Source organism: Microtus oregoni, unplaced genomic scaffold, assembly GCF_018167655.1.
Source record: "Microtus oregoni isolate MIOR12 unplaced genomic scaffold, Mior012 000028F_ref0000031, whole genome shotgun sequence".
Classification (NCBI taxonomy): Eukaryota; Metazoa; Chordata; class Mammalia; order Rodentia; family Cricetidae; genus Microtus; species Microtus oregoni.
This window is the reverse complement of record NW_024543087.1, coordinates 16,374,567-16,390,043: the sequence shown is the minus strand read 5'-3', so window position 1 is coordinate 16,390,043 and position 15,477 is coordinate 16,374,567. Positions and strand designations below refer to the sequence as shown.

Genomic DNA, 15,477 nt, shown 5'->3' with positions numbered 1-15,477 from the left:
TTGGCCCTGTTTCCCAAGGTTTGGAGGCCAAAGCTAAATAAGGTGCAGTCATCTGCCCAAGGTCACATGCTGGTAAGGGGCAGCCTCTAGAATCCAAACCTGGGTCGATAAGGCTCCAGCAAGGCAACTCAGTGTCTAGCCCAACTAAGCTAGCAGCTACAGTCTGGAGGCCCTGCCTTGCCACTCTACTTGGCTTGGACTTTTATCCCAGTGGAGTCAAGCCCTACATTTTTCTGGGAAGGAAGTTGTCCCAAGGGTGGCTCCTGCTCCAATGACCCCAACTGCCCCTCCACTGTCGTTCTCCACCACTGTACTCTCTTGGGTGCCATACCGGCAGGCTCTCCAGGCCTTACCTCAGAAACAGGACTGAGGCCAGGAGGGAAAACTGTCAGAACACTCAGCACTGAGTATAACCCAAGCTGTGAGATGAGAGGGCAACAGACGGCTGTGAGGTCACGGCAGCCTGATGTCTGAAAAGAGACAGAGCCAAAGGGCAGAGGCAAGAGAGAGAAGGCGATTTTCATACAGGCTTTGGCAAGCGAAGGGCAAACGGCAGAGGAGGCTCAGGAGGTGAGGAGCCTTGCTCTGGTTGTACCCTATGTTACCCCAGGTTCTTTCTGGAACAGTCGTGAGGGAAAGCCCAGGCTCTCTACTTCAAGGGAAGCCAGACACAGCTTGAGGGCCACATATCTAGTGCTAGACATCGGATAGGTCACCAGGGCCAGATGCTGGGGCTCTGAGACCTGCAGTACAGCCTCTGCCAACACAAATAAACCCTTTAACCACAGCAGCAGGCATCGTTTAAATAGGACATAAGTCTGGAAATACAGACTCCCAGAAAGCGAGGGCCTGACTTCCTTTCTCAGACTAGCTACCTTGTATCATGGGACTTCAGACAGGCCTTCTCTTAGCAGTTTGACCCTCCTGCCTGGACTGTGGGCATTTGATGCCAGCATGCACATTCTACTTTGGTGATCTAGATGCCAGCATGCACATTCTACTTTGGTGATCTAGATGCCAGCATGCACAGTCTACTTTGGTGATCTAGATGCCAGCATGCATGTTCTACCTTGGTGATCTAGAACAGAATAAAACAACGCTACTTCCTGTACTACGCTTGGACTGAGAAGAGTCGGTACCTTGGAGAAAGGCGGAAACTGGGTCCAACTCCAAGACTGGACCTGGTACCCAGCTGTCTTGGCTCTGGTGGTGCTGTTGCCTATCAGAGCACACTGTCTCTGGCTGTTGCACCTTAGGTAAGGCCCTTGCAAATGCTGGGGGCAGGAGAGAGTCAGGTAGAATGGAAGTTTAGTCTTCAACACTTGACGAACTACCCAGATGCAATCTTGCATCAACACTCACCACTGAGAAGCTTCCTGTTGCTGTTGATAGTACCTGATCTTTGGGCCTCCTGGTAGCTGTGAATCTGCCCAGAGCTGGAGCAAAGGTCATGATTCAGTGACCACACTTGGTTGGGTGCATCAGCCGGGGAGATATATTGTGGGTTATTTGAACTCCAAATTTGAATTTCCACATTTGGAAAGGAAGTTCAATAAAAGCAAACAAAAGTCCTGTGGGGTTTTTTCCACCTTACTGTCTCAAACCTTCACTGACATCAGTGTGGGCATGCAACCCCACGATCATGTGTCAAAAAACCCTCAACTCCACCCTCATCCTCAGACATGGCCCCCATGCTCAGTCTGGGCCCAGTCAAGGAAGGGTACATAGGCATACCCGGGCTGGAGGTAGATGATGTTAACCCAAAGGATGAGCTCTTCTGTGCAGCCCCTACAGTGTCCAAGGACAGGATTAAGCCTCATATCCCTACCCCCATCATGTGCTCTCCTTACACTGGGCCCCACCCCTATCACACAGTCTGCTTGACTTACTCTCAGGCCTAATCCTATACAGAGGAAGGGCCCACAGATACTGCTAACAAACGCTGGTTTACCATTTATTGTTCTCTCGGTCCTTAACTGGCCACATTTCCCAATATCTTCTCAGCAGTTTCACCACACGAACAGCAAGTAGCCTGCGACACTGAGGAGAAAGAGCTGGGCCTGAAACCCAGCTCTTGAGTCTCTGTTCTTTGCTGCCCCAGGAAGAACACTCCATCCTTATTTCCAAGTCTCCTAGCAACATCCATCTTGGGGAATCGCAGAACCATGGGCCATGCCTGTGGTTCTGGACAGCATTACTGCCTCCCTCTGAGCAGTATTCCATGCAGGGCCAGCCAGGCCCCCAGCAGACTGGAATCCTGGCCAGCTGTTCACAGAGTAGCCATACTATGCTGCAGACTTCTGGATATGCAGGAACCGGGGCCTGGGGAGACAGGATGAGTATCTGGGTACCATCTATGCTCTAAGGAATGCACAAGTGATGGGGACTGCTAGAGAGCACGGAAGGAGTACGGCGATGGGAGCTATAGTCTTACCTCCCACAGAAGTCTTTCCGCACAGCCACAAGACTAAGACGCAGGTCGGGCCGGCTCTGAAGCCAGCTGCTGACAAGCTCTGGGTGTCTTGGGTCCACTTCTAAGAAGATGCTTCTACATGTTGGAAAGAGAGGTCAGCTCAGCTAGGTAGGGCCAGGACCTGTGCTTCTACATCATCTGGACTGCAAGAGGCCGGGGAACAATGATTGCCAAGACGTGTCAATCACACAGTGGAAGTGGAGGTGGCATCCATACCCAGAGGCATTCAATAGCCGGGGAGCCAAGGTCAAGATGCAGGTAATGATGTCCATGCCTTCCTCACCACCATCCAGGGCTACCAGGTCTTCATAGCTGAATGGGAAAACAGTGGCAGGTGAGAGACTGGGGTAGGGTAGGTGAAAGGGTTGACAGGCCAGGGGGCATTCACAAAGGGCCTGGGACTTAGACCCTGGGCAGAGAGGTAAGCTGAGAATCCATTAGCAAGTGGTTCCTAAATGGACAGCAGGTTTTACCTTCCTGCTCGCTCTTGCAGACCTCCCCCCCCCCCCCCCAGAGCATGGCCAGATGGAAGTAGGAGTCCCACTGACAGACAGCCCTTAGGGCATGAGGCTCTCTCAGAACCCAGCTGCTCCTGCTCTTGATCTGACTACTTCTATGAGCCCAGAAAAGAGGAGCCAGCATCCAGCCGGTGTCACCAGGGCTTATGGAGGGACATGTGGTTACACTGGGTTTCCCGTCCTTGTAAATGCAGGATGGCTTTCCCACTAAGTCATCATGGGGCAGCCTCCCTCTCTGGTGTACAATGGCACATTCCTCCATAAGTGCCTTCTATCACGATGCCTGATGTTCTTCCCATGGTCTTGCAAGCACTACAGCTTTTCAAAGCAGAAACGGAGGCTCAGAGAGGCTAGGGACCTCCAGGAGTCAGAAGTGCGAAGGGAAAAACTGTCCCAGTAAGGCTGTGGCGCTAACGTACGCATCTCAACACTGTTTTCTCCAGATGGAAGTCCTCCAGCACAGAGGGATCCCAGTAGAGCTTCTCTAACGTTCCACCCACCCTGTACCTGCAGATCTCTGGGGCCAGCTGTTCCATGTCCTTGTGGAAGACGTAGGGAGGGTTACTGACCACCAAGTCTATGGGACCCCAGGGCAAAAGGTGTGTCCAGCACCCTTCTGTGGACAAAGAAATGGATACATAGAATGGAGTGGTCCAATGAGAAGGGAAAGTTGGTAGCTCCACTTGCCATCTTGTCCCTTGGGCAGTCCCTCTTCCCAAGTCATCCTGTGGGCCTGTCTCTAGACCTGGCCAAACTTGAAGATTAGTAGCCAGAGTCTCTACTTAGCAGACTGGCCAGAAGTGGACATGTTCTGACAGGCAGCCTTTCACCTAGCATGTCCGCATTCTCTCTGCTCCCTGTCAAGGCCTCCTCAGTAAGCAATATTCAACTGCCACCTCCAGAAAACCCTCCCTGATTACACAGGCAGAGGAAGGGCTTCTCGCTCTGCAGCCCCCTGGCCTTGCTACTCTCTGCTTTATAAACAGTATGTTCTGAAAGCATAGGGAGGGCAGTCCGGCCCTCAGCCAACCCCTTATGGCTGTGTCCGGGTCCCACTTGTACCAGATGCTAAACCAGGTAGATCACACTCCCACAAAACTCGGGGACCCTATGGGTAACAGAAGAATCAGAACTGGAGCTGGAAACCCGAGGCTCCTGCAAAGCAGCCCACAAGCCAGGCTCGGCCTGACCACCTCTTCCAGGCCAGGTGGAGACAGAGAGGCTCACAGTATCTTGGTCCTAAAATTTTCTTTCTTAGTTGTTGCTGTTTTGTTTGATTTTTTTTTTTGTGTGTGTGTGTGTGAGAGAGATGTTTTACCTTGTATCCCAAGCTAGTCTAGACTTCACTCTGCTCCTTAGACAGGCCTTGAATTCATAGCAATCCTCTTGCCTCCCCCACTGCTAAGATAACAGGTTCCTGGCTCTGAACTGCTTTCCTTTGAAAATCTCTTTATGGCTTGCCAGTAAACACACCTTAGTTAAACTTATCAGTTATAGGGATCCAAAGATAAAGAAAGGCCCTGTTGCTGGGTGGTGGGGGCGCACACCTTTATTCTCGCCACTCATGAGGCAGAGGCCGACAGACAGCCAGGGTTACACAAAGAAACCCCCTCACCCCCCAAAAGACCTTCATGGGTCAGGTCAGCTAAGGAGACAGCAACAGTTCCTTGTCTGTCCTCAGCAAGGGCTAATCTGAGATGGTTCACTGGTCCACAGATATGCTTACTGGGAAACCCTTACCCCATTTCTGCAGTGCCTCACCCACCAGAAATTCCTCTATCCAGAATCCCCACCCCAAAAACACGGGCAGAGGGGATATACCTGAAGTTATATCAAGGGGAACGATCCGAATCCTATCCTGCAACTGAAGCCTGGAGAGATGGGAAGGTGGTGGTAAGCATAGGATGTGAGCCGTTACCCTTGGCTGCAAGGACCAGGAGGGAAATGAGCCCTTCTTGGACCAGCAATACAGCCACTGCTCACAGTCCGTCCGTCCATAAAGCCATGGGACCAACGCCAGGCAACCCTCATTGCACCTCTCCCTCAAGAGCAGAAGGCAGACAGAAGTGGGTTTGATACTAGAATAAAGGTGAAGTCCAGGCCCCCAAGTCCAACTCCCCAGTGCTGGCCCTCTGGACCTCCTGGTCCATATACCTCTGAGCATTCTTACGGGTCAGACGAACAGCAGCTTCTCCCTTATCCACAGCAATGACTTGACTCTGCCCCAAGAACAAAGGAAGAGAGGTGGAGTTCTGGGAGATGCCTGTCTGAGAACTCCCCCCTAGCTCCTCAAAAGAAAGAAACATGGAACAAAATTTTCCTATAGTTAGGCTCCTGCCGGACAGACGGGGTGGAAGGCAGAGGTGATCGCCATGCTAGGCTGGGCACACCTTCCTTTTCTGGCCACTTTCCCTCAATTCTTCTAGAAGAAGGATGTGGGTGAAGGGTCAATGGAAGGGACAATGAGTGACTATCTCAATCTATCTCAATATCTGATAAAGGCAGGCAGAGGAGACCCGAGGGGCTTACCTCAGGGAGCTGACTCAGCAGGCTGAGGGCAATGGCTCCTGATCCACAGCCCATCTCCAGAATGAGGGGACCACCCTGGGCTCCCACTGCAGGGGGTCTCTGGGCCACTTCCTCTAAAACCCATTCAACCAATTCCTGGAAGGCAGAGGGTCTAGATTAGACTGGGTGCCATCTTGCTCCTGGGGAGCCTTAAAAAGAGGTCCAAGCAGTTGGTTCCTGGTGAAGACAGACAGGTGGGGACTGCCAAGGCCAAAATGATCCTGAATCAGCAAGGACCCTGAGTGGATCACTTTGTCCCTGCATGCCTTAGTTTACTCATCTGCAAAACTGCGCACTGCCCTCAAGAACACAGTAAAAATTAGTCAGAGTCATACACCTGACCCCTTATCTGCCTACGTGCACTTAATCAACCCCAGTTATGCCTGTCCGGACATTTTCCATTTTTACACTCACAGCAATGCTGAGAACCATATTTGATGGCCAATCCCTCTGTTCCTGGTCCTATCTGTCCTTCTAGAGACTATACTAATTTGTTGATCATCACCACTGGCTCATAAAGAAACACCCACGGGTCAAGGCCCTACCTAGAGCCTGAACTGTGGCTCATAGTGGTCAAGAATCAAAGGCTTGGGGTTGAGGATATAGCTCAAAGGAAGAACACTTGCCTAGCACATGTAAAGTTCTGGGTTCCACCCCTAGTACCATGGGGGGAGAATAAATAAATCAGGGGTGGCTGGTGTGCCCTCAGAGTTGTGTTTGGGAATTCCCAGAAGACTCCTAGACCAAAGGGACAAGCAGTTACCTTCATGGGGCAGGGACACACCTCTGTCCATGTCTCATACCTGCAGGTGGCTGAGGCACACACAGAACATGGTAAAGGGGCACAGGTGTGGTGAGAGCCTGTCTGGACGGTACCCACTTCTGCAGCAAAAGTATACTTTTAGCAATCATCAGCAGGAACGCAAGAGGGTTTAGGGTCCTGCCCACCATCTGATGCCCACTGGGACCGTACATGGTAATCAGCACACGGTGAGCTAGGAGTGAAGGGTGAAGGATGCCATTGTCTAGAGCTGAAATGTTTCTACCCAGAGGAGAGTGGGGGACCAAGCATACTGCAGGTTGTCTTCTCAAAGATATGGCAGAGGGACCCTTCAAGGCTCAGGAAACTGGGAGGAAAGCAGTAGGTGAAAGCCCTTTGAAGGAAGCCTTCCTTGGCCCCTCTAAAGTGTCTCTGTTATCAGACTTGGAGGTTACAAACTGTGCCCCAAATCAGACCTGGCCACCCATCCTCAATAAGCCAACAAAAAGAGCCAAATTAAAAGTAGAAGGCAGAAAGGAGGGGAGGTTATGGGAGGAGAGGAAACGAGAAGGGAGGGGAAGGGAATGGAGAGGAGGGAAGGGGAGGAGAAGGGAGGGGAGGAGAGGTTATTGGAGGGAAGGGGAAAGGAGGGAAGAGGAAGTGGGGAGAGGAGGGAGAGGGGAAGGGAAGGGAAAGGGAAAGGGAAAGGGAAAGGGAAAGGGAAAGGGAAGAGATTTATTCAATGAGGCCACACTGGGAGGAGGGACAAAGAAATCCAGCAAACCCTTCAAGTCCATCTCAGATTCCTGAAGTGAGATCAAAATTTAAACAGCGGGCCAAGGATATGCAAGTCTAGGCATCCGGTCAAGGTGTGGTCCTGCCCACCACCAAGTCATCATTGCCTAGGCTTCAGTCTGACAAGTTGTTAGGACTGTGAGATCCCTTTGTGGGAGACAAGCTCCCTGCTGACTAGTGCACGAGATTTCTCAGGAAATCCCTACTTCTTTGGGGTCTGATAGGTTGAGGGACACAGTTACCTCTTTAGAACATCTTCATTCTGCAGACCGGTTGCATCTCTACAACCCAAATATCTTCAGCCTGACTTGAAGATCTAGGACAGGGGTTGCCTCTCTTGTGATATTAAATTATGAGAAGACCAGGCCCAGTGGAGCAAACAGCATCAGATCATCCAAACCCCCTTTCCTTTTAAGTTTGTCCTGCTGAGTCTCAAAAGCATTTTGTCCTTCCTAGGGCCCCAATCTCAGTGGCAATGCTCATTCATACCAAAGGTAACAAGTCCAAAGCAGACAGAGGAGAGCTGGACCAGCCTGCCCTGATCCAAGCCCATTGTGCACTACTGTCTATAGATGAGGAGGCTTGATTCAGTCCTGTGCCAGGGATGAATGGAGAGCACTGGGTGTGTGCACCAAACTGGGCTTATGGCCGGCGAACAGCTCACAATCTAGGACTGTGACTGAGAGGCTGTGGTAAAGGCAACAGGCTGAAAGGCCAGCAAAATGACAGCCTAAGTTAGGGGTGTGAGTTTCTCTGGGTTTCCTGGCCACAAACAGCCCACTCTGGCTGGAGGATGACCCCTCAGCCAGCCCACACTGGCTAGCCACCTCACAGAGGCATCCCTGACCTCAGACACACACACCATCCATGCAAATGGCTACCTGGGGCAGGGCTGAGAGACTGGGCCCTCACTGACACCAGTGGCCTCTTACCTTCCTTTCTACCACAGACCATGGAAAGCTCATCTTGATCAGACCATCTGGGGACTATCTATGTTGAGATTACATTCAGAAAGTCTAGATAATTCTTTCCTAGGCAGTAAAGAACTTCCCTCTACCTAACGCTCTTAGCTCTTTGAGAAGGATCTGAGCCAAGCTGGTCACAGACCCAGATCATCTGTTCCAACTGAATCCAGGAAGAATTCAAAACATGGGGTGACAGATAAGAGAAATAGGAGTCAGAGGCAGGGAAAGAGCAGTGGGTGGTTTTGCCAAGCCAGTGCTCCCAATGAGACTGCATAAGCCTTATAGAGGCAACTGAGGGCTCAGAAGGCTTCCCATGAGCACCCTCTAGTAGGATCATCTCCCTGGTGGGTTGACACCAGTCAGGTGTACGGCCTCCCTAAAACAGTGACGGCACTAGGCTCCCACAGCCAATACAGTCATACCACACAGATGGGGATGGAATGGCTCACACCCCAGATTTCAGTTTCCTACTGTACAGACTGCCATACAGGAGACTCAGTCACCCTCTCACTCCCCCCCAGGGAAAATAAAACTCATCAGGCCACAAGCCACTTGCAACTTTGCATTTCAGACTTTCACACCCACCAGCAAAAACCGCCCTTTGATGGATAGAGAATACAGACTCCGTGACCCCTCCCCTGCACCCAATCTCTCTACTCTCTGCCACAGGCCACGTCCTCTCGATTTCTTAGTAAAGCACCCCTGCCTGATGTGGCTTCACGTTGGGGCGAACCTGGTGAGTTCTCAGAAATGTCTGTACAGTGAGGCAGACCTGGCCCCCCAACCACAGCATCCTCACTCTTCCCCTCCTCAAGCAGCAAAGCTGCCTTCCTGGACCGGACACCCCGAGAGTGGGTGGGGCACACGGGAGCCAAAAGCTCACACCCAACGCCCGGAATCCAAACACATACACCAGTTACCACCATGATAGCTGCCCTTCTATGTCTGAGCCTTGACAGTCTCCACGCATGGCAAGCGATCTCCTGGCCCGAAGTCAGGTATTTGGAGAAAGCTACAGGGCAATCTTCCAAAAGCCTGAAGATGATAGGTCACATCCTGCTTTTGAGTGTCTGTACCCCGTCCCAGGTTATGTCAGTACTAAACAGGAAAGAGTCAGAAGTTCGGGTACAGCCCATGGGTCCCTTCCTTGATAGCTCTTTAACTTCTCAAGGCCTCAGACTTCCTTGCAGTTCTGCTCCAATTTTGGGGAATGAGGTGAAGTTCAGTCTTTCAACCACATGATAACGGGGTACTCCAGGTGATCAGCGGATTTTTTTAATATGCATAGTATTTTGCTGGTATGCATGCCCACGTCCAGTGTGCATGCAGTGCCCACAGGGGCCAGAAGAGGATGTCAGATCCCATGGGATTGTAGTTACAGATGGTTATAAACCACCGTGTAGGCTCTAGGAATTGAACCTGGATCCTCCGGAAGAGCAGCCAGTGTTCCTAACCATTGAGCCATCTCTCCAGAAAGATCAAAAGATTCTTGACCAAGGGAAAGAGATTGAAAGGGTGAAGGAAAGACAGCTCAGAGGCCCTGGCTAGCAAAAGTGGAAGGGGATGGACTTTTCCCAAAAATGTTTATTTGCCAAGAAATCTTTCCAGAAACAATCTTCTCCAGAGTCTAGTGCCCTCTGATTTTGCTCAGCATCCCCTCTGCAGCCCCACATCACACCAGAGTCCACTTCTAGCTCCCACCTCTGCCATCAACAAAATAAGGGAGCATTGTAAGAAGGACAGAGAAACATGGCTCCCAGATCAGGGTGTGTCCCCAAGGGACAGCATGCATGGGCCACACAATCCCCAGCTCTGGCCATCTGAGGGACTGACATAGACAATCACCTGACCAGACAACAGACCTACGCAGGTCACCCAGTCACAGATACCCTGGCCTGGCAGGCCAACACTCTCATCATCTGAGCCGGCAGCAACCGCCTCTAAAATCACACTGCTCATACCGGGCCCCCAGGTGCCCAGCTAGAGCCCTCTCTACTTCTCCCTGCTCTCTCAGTTGCTGGAGGCCATTTATTTCCTAGGGGTCGAATCGGCCATGGGCCTACAGGACAGCTCCTAAGGAATGGCCACCATGAGTGAAGCACTGGGACAACACTTGGAGCATTCTATGTCACTTCCAGTCCTTGGAGCTGGGTGGAGGCTTGGGATGTGAAGAGAGTCAAAGGAAGAAGGCAAGAGGAGTCAACCTAGACAGCAAGAAGGAAGTGTGGAAGGGCACTGCCCCTGTGAATGGCAGTCATGGGGCCCCAGCACCCCCTGGAGGAAGTCTGGGGCAAGACAGGTACCTTCCCATTTTCTCATCTCCATCCTGACTTGTCTCAGTGATATACTCACTTCCGTCTCTGGCCGAGGAATGAACACTGGGGGTTCCATTTTCAGACTGAGTCCCTGAAAGTCCCACTCCCCAAGGATATACTGCACTGGCATCCTGCAAGAGGAGCATTCAGGGAGGTCATCAGTACCAGAACCAGGACTAACAAGACCAGAGCTGAGGTGACAATGACTGTGGTCAAGGCTATCAGGCAGGTTCCCGTCTGCAATACCCTAGGACACAGTCAGGCCTACCCTTTTCCCCTTCTTTAAACTTACTATATCAGCCCCTTTCTTGCTACTTCCTCACCCCAACAGATCTCTAATCCTTAGACACTTTACGCCTCCATGACCATAACTTGGCGGGACTAGGGAAGGATGATTCTCTGTTCCTAACTCAAGAGTTCTCAGATCTGTCCATGGCTGCTTACCTCTGTAATCGATGACTACACAGTTCCTGGATGTACTGCAGTTGTTTAGGGGTCAGTGACTTGGTCCAAAGTACTGGTCTCAGGCTCTGAAACTGTCCCCGTGGAGAACGTGAGTGGCTGGCTCCCTTGGTTTCTTGTGTGGACAATGGACTCAAGACTCTGGACTCAACACTAGCCACTTAGTCCTCCCTGGGCCTGCAGAGCCTGGAATGCACTGTAACCATTTGTTGGGTGAACGAATATCTGCCTGAAACATCTGCTCAGTAAAATTCCACCAGTCTCTGCTAAGCACCCTGAGGCAAACAAAATAAAATAGCAACACCCCCCCCCCCCCGGATATCTGCTCCCCAGAGTTCTCCCTCCTCCCTCTTTTTATCCCCAACACGGCACTTAACTGTTTTGGCTCCAAGAACATGGGCCACGATGTACTCACTGGACTCCTGGGCCTCTGGGATACCTCTTTGCTCAAAGACCTGTGTCCAGTGGCTGACCACCTCTGTGACACTCAACCGCCCAGACAGAGATGAACGAGGCTTCCATGAGTTGAGGGCCCAACCTTGGGGGGCTCCCCTCCTTCCCCTGGAACCAGATAGGAGGGTCCAAAGTATTTGCCCCCAAAGTTTCATGTCTTAGAGAAAGGTTTGCAAGTTCCTAAATCTCCCTTGTGATACCAGTCACTGAGGGAGGTGCCGGGGTGACCCCTAGGCTGGACTGGCTGCAGAAGGATCAGTCATGAGCTCTGGTTCTCTGGTGTTTTATTCCTCAGATGCTGTTGTCACCCTAAAGGAGATGAGGAAAGACTCAAAAGCTGCCTGAAAAGAATGTGCTTTTTAGTCTGTCACCTCCTGGACTCTATTCACACCCTCAACCACCTACTTGATTTCTTCTTGTCTTGACCAGTTATTATTATTATTTTTAGTTGAAGTAGGTTGAACTGGTAGAGCTTGGTTCCTGTTAAAGTCAGGGTGTGGGCTTGGGAGTAGGGCTAATGTCAGACCCCAGTGTATGTGAGCTCATCCAAATCATTGTTTCTGACTTCCAGTTTGAGCATCCATAATGTGGGTGAAGTAACACCAGCTCTGTGGTGACTGGTGCCTTAACCAGTGGATGTCAAGGGCCTGTACAACAGTTCACCACACATCATTAGTGGAGGGCAGGAGACTGACATGCTCGGAGCTTTGCTTCACATCCTGTATGCACCATCATTGCTTGGAAGCTGAATTTTTCCCTCCAATTTAACCCATAACCCTAGACATTAGCATGAATTGAAGGCTGAAAATTTGTTACACTCAAGTTAACATAAATAAGTTATCTGAAAACTTAAACTCGGTGGTCCCCTCTACTTCCAAGCAAACTAAGTTCCAAACTAACATCTGCCGAGCACTTGCTAACAACCACAGCCTCAAAGACAGGGCTTCAGAGGAAAGAAGCAACTTGTTCCCAGGTACGGAAGGAAGAAAAGCTCCAAGTCTCAACAACACAACTTCCATCCCAAAAGTCTCAACACAACTTCCATCCCAAATAAGCAAGGACATTACCAACGACACTGGTAAGCATGCCCTCTCTCCGAGCCTGTTTGCCCCGACTGTGAGGGACAGGACCGGCCTGGTCTCAAAACGCACCATTGCGGCCATGCACTCCCATCCCGATCTCTACTGCTAGTGCATACCCGATTGAGGGAATGAACGCTAACCCTACTTACACACCGGCACCAGGAACCGGCACCAGGGTAGGCCCCCGGATATGCGTATTCTGCAGTGCACTCCCTCAGCACCTTGCTTCCGCCTCAGTGTTGTTGAGAAAGTGCTCGGGTGCACCATGTTCCCCTAGACTAGGGTTCCTACAGCGGTAAATTCCGCCTTTAAAGACTACGAGAGGGCGGACGGGGAGGCTGAGCTGACCAGCACCCACCCGCAGCCCCACTAAGAGGAAAGTGCAGGGGTGTGTGAGGTGCTTTGTAGGGTCCCAGACCCACTAGTCTTCCTTAAGGTCGCAGCAGAGCTGTGACTCCAGCCTGCAGTGATTGCTTCAAGCACACGGTTTTTCCTTTCCAGTAGGGGCGATGTATGGGCAGAAACAAACAGCGAGGATGTCACCCATGTGCGCTGGGTTTGAGAACCATACTAGATGGGGAGGAAGGGTGCTGTTCTAACACCTTGTAAGCTAAGTCTAGCAGCGTGTGGTTGGGTTCCAGTGTTTGAGGGCAGTTTCTGTTTTCGGAAAGGGGCTAGACATATAAAGACCCTCTTGACCTCACATGCACATAAAATATGGACCAGAAAAGCAAATACTGGGAAACTGGATTTGAATCCTGATTTTGTTGGCAACTCGTTGATTAACTTTGTTTAAGTGCCCAGACCTTTCTAGGCTTTAGTTGCAAATTTTATAGAATTCATAGCGGTTGCAGGACCTGCATAGGCATGTAGCCACAGCTCCTGGAGAGGCCGAAGCAGGAAGATCATATGTTCAGGGCCAGCCTGGGTAATTTAGTAAAAACCGGTCTCAAAATTTAAAAGGTGGGAGAAAATCTTGAAAGGATAGCTTAGTGGTTAGAAGCACATATTGCTCTTGCAGAGGACTTCAGTTCCAAGTACCTCAGCGGCACCTGCGCTCACCTGTACATACCTACCCACACACACATACACATAAGTTTAAAAAATAAAATTTTAAAATTTTGAAAATAAAAAATAGCTCATTGGGGGTAGCTCAGTTGTTGGCGTGCTCACCTAACATGCACAAAATTCTGGGTTTGATGCCCATCAATGGGATATGGTGATATGCCCTTATAAACCCCAGCTCTCAAAAGGTGGAGGCACAGAGACCAGAAGCTCATCTTTCAAGGCTAGACTGGGCTACAGAAAACCCTGTTTCAAAAAAGTAAAAAATAAAAAATTGGGGGGAAAAAGGGAGGGGGCTGTGTTGTAGAATAGAATATTTGTTTAACTAAGATGTGTTACATTTGTTTGTGCTGCAGAATAATTGTTTAACTATATAAAGATGTGTTGAATTTGTTTTTTTAAAGATTTATTTATCTATTACGTATACAATATTCTTAGTATTCTGCATGTATGCCTGCAGGCCAGAAGAGGGCACCAGATCTCATTACAGATGGTTGTGAGCCACCATGTGGTTGCTGGGAATTGAACTCAGGACCTTTGGAAGAGCAAGCAGCACTTTTAACCACTGAGCCATCTCTCCAGCCCCGAATTTGTTTAATGATGTAAAGACGTGTTGCTTTTGTTTATGCTGCATTTGTTTAACTATATAAAGATGTTTTGCTGTTTTGCCTTGCCTTCCTAAGGCACCTGACTGATCTAATAGAAATCTGAACAGCCAATAGCTAGGCAGTAGAGGAATAGGCAGGGCTGGTGAGCAGAGAGAATAAGTAGGAGAAGGAATCTAGACTCAAGGGAGAAAGAGAAGAGGTGTCCAGGGCCAGCCAACCAAGCAGCCACCTGCCTGACACAGACACAGAGTAGGACATACAGAAGGAAAGAAAGGTTAAAAAAAGGCTTAGGCAAAATGTAGATGAAAAGACACAGGTTAATATAAGTTATAAGAGCTAGTGGGACAAGCCTAAACTAAAGCCAAGATTCATAACTAATAATAAGTCTCCAAGACATGATGGGGGAGTTGGTGGTCCTAGAAAGTCTGCTACAGGGTTGGGTACTGGGTGTACTGGTGCACACCTATAAATTCCAGTAAAAGGGGTTCTAGGGAGATGGCTCAGTGGTTAAGAGCACTGACTGTTTTTCCAGAGGACCTGGGTTTAATTCTCAGCACCCACACAGAGGCTAACAGCAGTCTGTAACTCCAGTACCAAAGGATTCAATGCCCTCTTCTGGCTTCCTCAGGCACCGCACACACACACACACACACACACACACACACACACTCGCGCTCACATGCACATGGTGCACAGATATACATGGTGACAAAAGATTCTTACACATAAAAATCAATTAAAATTCAAAATCCCAGCACCCAGGGAGTGGAGGGTTGGCTTGTTTCAAGGCCAGCCTGGGCTACATAGTGAGTATCAGGCCATCCTGCGACAACACAACAGTATGATACTTTGTCTAGAGGACCATAGTTGGGAGGGGGCGTTAAAGGGCTGGGGAATCTAACTCTGGAGTAGAGGGAATTAGTGCCTCGGTCCTGAGATGAATTTTACTGTGGATGGAAGTTGTTATGAGGGGTATAGGCTTGCTTGGGTCAGGGTACAAAATTATAGTATAATGTCACTCCATTATAATTCCATTCTGCTCCCAACATCTCTGGACTGAAGACTTGCCATTTATAGCCCTATAGTTGGAGTCATTTACCAAAAATTTACCAAAAAGCCCTTTCATCAAGGTTCCTATCTAAGCAGGAAGTGGAGGCAAAAGGAAGAGAAGCAGTTTGCTGTTCAAGGACATAAACTCAGTAGAGGATCAAGCCAGAGTTTAATTTAGGCTTCAAAGATCGAGTCTACTGCTCTCATCAAATCTCTGCACCTAAGCATTTTCTGCTTACAAGACTGTCCCAGTGCTCGTGGAGCTGGCCAGGAGCCCGAATTCTGGCCCAGAAAGGATCTGGCCACCTACGGTCCACTGCCCAACTTCCGGCAGGTCACCAGGGTCAGAGGTAGTCTCCGAGA

General features: G+C 50.1%; 1 protein-coding gene across 8 annotated transcripts; it reads right to left on the bottom strand.

The window, feature by feature from the left end:
* Positions 1 to 1,730: 1,730 nt before the first annotated feature.
* Positions 1,731 to 12,595, bottom strand: Hemk1 (HemK methyltransferase family member 1). Of its 8 annotated transcripts, none has more exons than XM_041677258.1 (11): positions 12,541 to 12,595; positions 11,234 to 11,618; positions 10,839 to 10,930; positions 10,432 to 10,525; positions 5,521 to 5,655; positions 5,146 to 5,210; positions 4,813 to 4,862; positions 3,499 to 3,607; positions 2,690 to 2,785; positions 2,435 to 2,548; positions 1,735 to 2,322 (listed from the first exon to the last, which is right to left on the bottom strand). In XM_041677258.1, exons 2-11 carry the CDS (start codon positions 11,462 to 11,464, stop codon positions 2,286 to 2,288), a joined length of 1,023 nt encoding a protein of 340 aa, XP_041533192.1. In that variant the 5' UTR covers positions 11,465 to 11,618; positions 12,541 to 12,595; the 3' UTR covers positions 1,735 to 2,285. The 8 variants fall into 8 exon arrangements, with proteins under 8 accessions (XP_041533197.1, XP_041533192.1, XP_041533195.1 ...); XM_041677261.1 differs by having other exon boundaries at positions 12,545 to 12,579; XM_041677262.1 differs by having other exon boundaries at positions 12,532 to 12,549.
* Positions 12,596 to 15,477: the final 2,882 nt, after the last annotated feature.

Coding starts and splice junctions, on each gene's coding strand:
- Hemk1 (XM_041677258.1), bottom strand. CDS start 11,464: ATGAAACTTTGGGGGCAAATACTTTGGACCCTCCTATCTGGTTCCAGG. Junction 10,526..10,838: donor TGTAGTCATCGATTACAGAG/GTAAGCAGCCAT, acceptor CTCCTCTTGCAG/GATGCCAGTGCAGTATATCC. Junction 2,549..2,689: donor CGGCTATTGAATGCCTCTGG/GTATGGATGCCA, acceptor TCCAACATGTAG/AAGCATCTTCTTAGAAGTGG.